Below are 6,000 nucleotides of genomic sequence, written 5' to 3' on the forward strand. Positions count from 1 at the left end.
AATTTACAGTTTTTTGAAGTGAAAAAGAACAAGTCGTTGTGTAATTTACAGTGAAAAACCGTAAATTGACATTCCCAGAATTCCCTGCGTGACGCGTCACATTTGATGTATTTTCATTGAAATAACTGTTTCTTCTTTGTTTTTTTCCAATCAGTGATGTGCATTAGGGTTTCATGTTGCATCTAATGTTGTTAAATGAATGTTTATTGCATTTTTAAATTTCATGTGTGTTACCATGATGGTGTTTACTGTTTGTGTGAATGACACTTTCCATATATTAATATTGTCCAAAGCTGCTTGTGATGAACTTTGATTCATCATGTGACTCTTATCACCACCTGTGATTGGTGATTAAAGCTTTGATTGGAATGTATACAGCAAATTGAGTTTTGGCGTGCATATGTTACGCTGTTTTTCACGTGCATGTGATACGCACTTTATGGCGTGTATATGACACGCTCTTGGGTAGGATGGGGGTGGGGGGTTCGTGCGTATAATACACCATAAAGTGCGTATATGCATGCGAAAAATTTTCGTGTGATCGGCCTGGTTTTTTACAGTGTGGCACATTGCTCATTCAATAAATGCACAGCTAAACAGATGTGTTTTGAGTCTGGATTTGAAAGTGCTAATGTTGGAGCACATCTGATCTGTTCAGGAAGCTGGTTCAGCTGCGGCTGGCATAATAACTAAAAGCAGACTCTCCTTGCTTTGAGTGAACCCTTGGTATTTCTAACTGACTTAATCCTGATGATCTGAGTGATCTGTTAGGTTTGTATTCTATCAGCATATCTGCAATGTATTTAGGTCCTAGGTCATTGAGTGATTTATAAACAAGGAATAATACTTTAAAATCTATTCTAAATGTAACTGGAAACCAGTGTAAAGAGCTGAGGACTGGTGTGATATGGCCATATTTTCTGGTTCTGCTCAGCGTTCTGTCTAATGGTCTTTTTGGGAAGGCCGGTAAGAAGACCATTACAATAGTCCACCCTACTGGTGATAAAAGCATGAACAAGTTTCTCTAAGTCTTGTCTGGAAACAAAGCATCTAATTCTTGCTATATTTTTCAGATGATAGTATGCTGATTTAGTTATTGCTTTGACATGACTACTGAAACACCAAAATCACACCAAGATTCCTGACTTGATTTTTTGTTTTTTTTGTTATTTCCAAATAAAGAGGTCTGATTTTAGCAGCGTTTCTCAAAAATCGCTTACTTCACCTTTAATGTTATTCAATAAAAATATTAATAATCATGTTAGTTCACAGTGCATTAACTAATGTAACACTATAACGTCTTATAATGCATTAAATAACGTTATAAAATGGTGTCTTACCAAAGTCACGCTGCTTGTTTTGTAGATCAGACTGTAGAGATGTCACAGCTGATTTCATATTGTCTAATATTTTTAGTGTTTCAGTCTGTTTCTGCTCCTGGTTGCCAACTGTGAAAGGACAAAAATATATATATTCATGAGCGATAATATGAGAGTTTCCCCTTAAAAGTATTTCTTATGATTGTCTCCTTTAAATGATAAGATTTGCAGACCTGAATCATTTAGTTTGGACGTCAGCGCTGATACAGAAGAGCTCAAACTGTTCATCAAACTCTTCACTTCAGTGTGTGACAGATCCTGCTGGTGCTCTGTGAAAAAGAAGTAAAACACGCCCTGTTATTACAGTCAGACAGACACAGTTGTGTCCTGGTAGAAAAAAAGTGGTTTATTTAGATTAATCACATTCATGTGTTGGTGATGGAGAATTTAAAAGTACAGTATAATAACGCAAAATTGCTTTTGTAGGTCTTCCTCTTGTTTGTATGTGATTGAACTCAACGAAGAGGCAAACTCGGTCATCAATGTCTCAATATTCTTTTCTTGAACTAAATATATGTGCATGTTCAAATATATAGTGCTTGATAAAAAAAGAATCTATGTTTAAAGGGATAGTTCACCCAAAAATGAAAATTAGCCCATGATTTACTCTCCCTCAAGTCATCCTGGGTGTATATGATATATCTTTCAGACAAATACAATCGGAGTTATATTAAAAAATGTCCTGGCTCATCCAAGCTTTACAATGGCAGTGAATTGTATTGTTGCCTCGTTTATGAAGTCCATAAAAGTGCATCCATCATAAAAGTGAATCTATCCATTTCTATCCATCTATCCATAGCCCTTTTATGATGGATAGATGCACTTTTATGATGGATAGATGCACTTTTATGATGGATAGATACACTTTTATGATGGATAGATGCACTTTTATGATGGATAGATGCACTTTTATAATGGATAGATGCACTTTTATGATGGATAGATGCACTTTTATGATGGATAGATGCACTTTTATGATGGATAGATACACTTTTATGATGGATAGATGCACTTTTATGATGGATTGATACACTTTTATGATGGATAGATACACTTTTATGATGGATAGATGCACTTTTATGATGGATAGATACACTTTTATGATGGATAGATGCACTTTTATGATGGATTGATACACTTTTATGATGGATAGATGCACTTTTATGATGGATAGATGCACTTTTATGATGGATAGATACACTTTTATGATGGATAGATGCACTTTTATGATGGATAGATGCACTTTTATGATGGATTGATACACTTTTATGATGGATAGATGCACTTTTATGATGGATAGATGCACTTTTATGATGGATAGATGCACTTTTATGATGGATTGATACACTTTTATGATGGATAGATACACTTTTATGATGGATAGATGCACTTTTATGATGGATAGATACACTTTTATGATGGATAGATGCACTTTTATGATGGATAGATGCACTTTTATGATGGATTGATACACTTTTATGATGGATAGATACACTTTTATGATGGATAGATGCACTTTTATGATGGATAGATACACTTTTATGATGGATAGATGCACTTTTATGATGGATAGATACACTTTTATGATGGATAGATGCACTTTTATGATGGATAGATACACTTTTATGATGGATAGATGCACTTTTATGATGGATTGATACACTTTTATGATGGATAGATGCACTTTTATGATGCACTTTTATGATGCACTTTTATGATGCACTTTTATGATGCACTTTTATGATGGATAGATGCACTTTTATAATGGATAGATGCACTTTTATGATGCACTTTTATGATGGATAGATGCACTTTTATGATGGATAGATGCACTTTTATGATGCACTTTTATGATGGATAGATGCACTTTTATAATGGATAGATGCACTTTTATGATGCACTTTTATGATGGATAGATGCACTTTTATAATGGATAGATGCACTTTTATGATGCACTTTTATGATGGATAGATGCACTTTTATGATGGATAGATGCACTTTTATGATGGATAGATGCACTTTTATAATGGATAGATGCACTTTTATAATGGATAGATGCACTTTTATGATGGATAGATGCACTTTTATAATGGATAGATGCACTTTTATAATGGATAGATGCACTTTTATGATGGATTGATACACTTTTATGATGGATGGATGCACTTTTATAATGGATAGATGCACTTGTATGATGCACTTTTATGATGGATGGATGCACTTTTATGATGCACTTTTATGATGGATAGATGCACTTTTATGATGGATAGATGCACTTTTATTATGGATAGATGCACTTTTATAATGGATATACACTTTTATAATGGATAGATGCACTTTTATGATGGATAGATGCACTTTTATGATGGATGGATGCACTTTTATGATGGATAGATGCACTTTTATGATGGATAGATGCACTTTTATGATGGATGGATGCACTTTTATGATGGATGGATGCACTTTTATAATGGATAGATGCACTTTTATAATGGATATACACTTTTATAATGGATAGATGCACTTTTATGATGGATAGATGCACTTTTATGATGGATGGATGCACTTTTATGATGGATAGATGCACTTTTATGAACTTCATAAATGACACAACCATTCACTGCCATTATAAAGCTTGGATTAGCAAGGACTTTTTTAATATAACTCAGATTTTATTTGTCTGAAAGAAGAAAGGCATACACAAGATGACTTGAGGGGGAGTAAATCATGGGCTAATTTTTATTTTTGGGTGAACTATCCCTTTAAGTTCTCACCTGTGATCTGAAGATCAGGTTTGACTGAAGTTTGATTGGAACTATGAATGTCCATCCAACTCTCCAGCACTGAGAATGTTCTTTGTTGACGAAAAACTGTAAGCAAAATCAAAAACTCTTTTTGTAATCAGCGTAATTATTATTATTATTTTTTCATTTTGATTAAAGGGGTTTATTTGTTTTAAAGTGTGTGCATTTATCTCTGGAAGCTAATTTCCTCCACATAAACAAAACATGCTTTGGTAAATATGAAATATGAAATAAATGACAAAATGATGACACACTATATCAATTATTAAAATCGAAATAATGATTCTAATCTTCTAATGCCCTTTTATGTCATAGTTTCTACTTTTTATAGGCCTATAATTTGTAATCAGCGTAATTTAAAGGCAGTATTTGCAATCCCTCCTGTTCGACACGCCCAAACTTTTTTTGCATTACACTTTCTAACTCACTTTCTAAAATGCATTTATTTTATAACATAACACATTTAAAGGATGTTCTTTAATGTACTCACAGATGGCCGAGGTCAGGATCATCATAATAATAATGCAGAGTGTTCCTAGAAGCACAAAGATGCCAGTTTTTCTGTCGCATGGACGACCTGCAGAAAACATCAAACCATGAGAAATCTTTTATCTCTGAAGTATTTTTGCATCAGCCTTTAAAGCAAGACAGCCTTCCTGTAGCTCAAACAGTAGCGCATGACACTTGCAACACCGAAGTCATGGGTTCAATTCCCAGGGAAAGTAAGAATAAAAATGTGTATCTATGATAAAAGCATCTGCCAAATGCATAAATGTGATGTGCAAAATTGAATTTGAATGTTAATTTCTTTGTTAAGCATTATATAATGAACAAAAAGTCTGTTAACCGTATAAATGAAAGTGATTATAAAGTGTCATTGACGGTAATTGCACAACTAACTAAAACTCTTCCTCTCATTTAAACAAACACATCGTTCTGAATCAAATATAATTTAGTCTCATAGCAAACCTTTGCTGAATGTCGTCTTCTGTTCATTTTCCATGTCCATTTTCAAAAGTTCTTCAGAACTGTTTTTCTGATATACCATCATGACTTTTGCAGTTACTTGCTTCGTAGAGAGAATCCAAAACTCTCTTATTAATTCAAAACAGATGAATGCAATAACTTTCAGTTCCTCATTCCAAAGAATAGTGACCTGTTTACAAGTGTACTCTATAAATTAATTTGGAATACAGTTATATGATTAAATTATAATTATGACAGTCATTTATGAGATTAACAAGTGTAAATTGACAAACAGTCATGATATGTCATTAATGAGATTAAAATTCACAAAATTATGACACTCTAAATCATAATTATGGAATATGTAAGACCAAAAAAATTATAATCACTGCACATGCGAGCTGTTAAGTGCTGCATCCGCTTTTTATTTCCCGGTTGCAAAATAGGATTTGATGAAAAGACATAGTTTGAAAAAAGATGTCCGTTAGGCTTGATGCACACGCACACACACATACACACACACACACGCACGCACACACGCACGCACACACACACACGCACGCACACACACTTTTAAATTCAGATGATTTGTTTTGTATAGATTAATTATAATTTGGTTTATAATACACTACTGGTCAAGAGTTTGGAATAATTAAGATTTTTTTAATTGTTTTTGAAAGAAGTCTCTTTTGGCAAAATCAAAAAGTCAAAAATTCAGAATAGTACAATATGTAAATATGTTTTTACAGTTTTTTTTATTCGCTTTGGTACTATTTTCACTAGTAAGGTGTACATTTTCAAGACTCTTAGTACAAAAATCTAAACTGATCACACTTGTACACAGCTAGTCA

General features: G+C 33.3%; 1 protein-coding gene across 1 annotated transcript in view; it reads right to left on the reverse strand.

Moving 5' to 3' along the window:
* The window catches only part of LOC307124794 (uncharacterized protein), a 43,430-nt gene extending 38,144 nt beyond the window's left edge, over positions 1-5,286 (reverse strand). Inside the window, exons 1-5 of the mRNA XM_079814242.1 lie at positions 5,153-5,286; positions 4,674-4,760; positions 4,154-4,249; positions 1,553-1,648; positions 1,341-1,448 (exon numbers count right to left, since the gene is read on the reverse strand). Coding sequence (XP_079670368.1) covers positions 1,341-1,448; positions 1,553-1,648; positions 4,154-4,249; positions 4,674-4,760; positions 5,153-5,234 — 469 coding nt within the window. The 5' untranslated portion in view covers positions 5,235-5,286. The remainder of the gene's footprint in view (positions 1-1,340; positions 1,449-1,552; positions 1,649-4,153; positions 4,250-4,673; positions 4,761-5,152) is intronic.
* Between the last annotated feature and the right edge of the window lie 714 nt (positions 5,287-6,000).

The sequence above is a fragment of the Gobio gobio genome (genome assembly GCF_949357685.1).
Source record: "Gobio gobio genome assembly, chromosome: 4".
In the NCBI taxonomy this organism is placed as follows: domain Eukaryota; kingdom Metazoa; phylum Chordata; class Actinopteri; order Cypriniformes; family Gobionidae; genus Gobio; species Gobio gobio.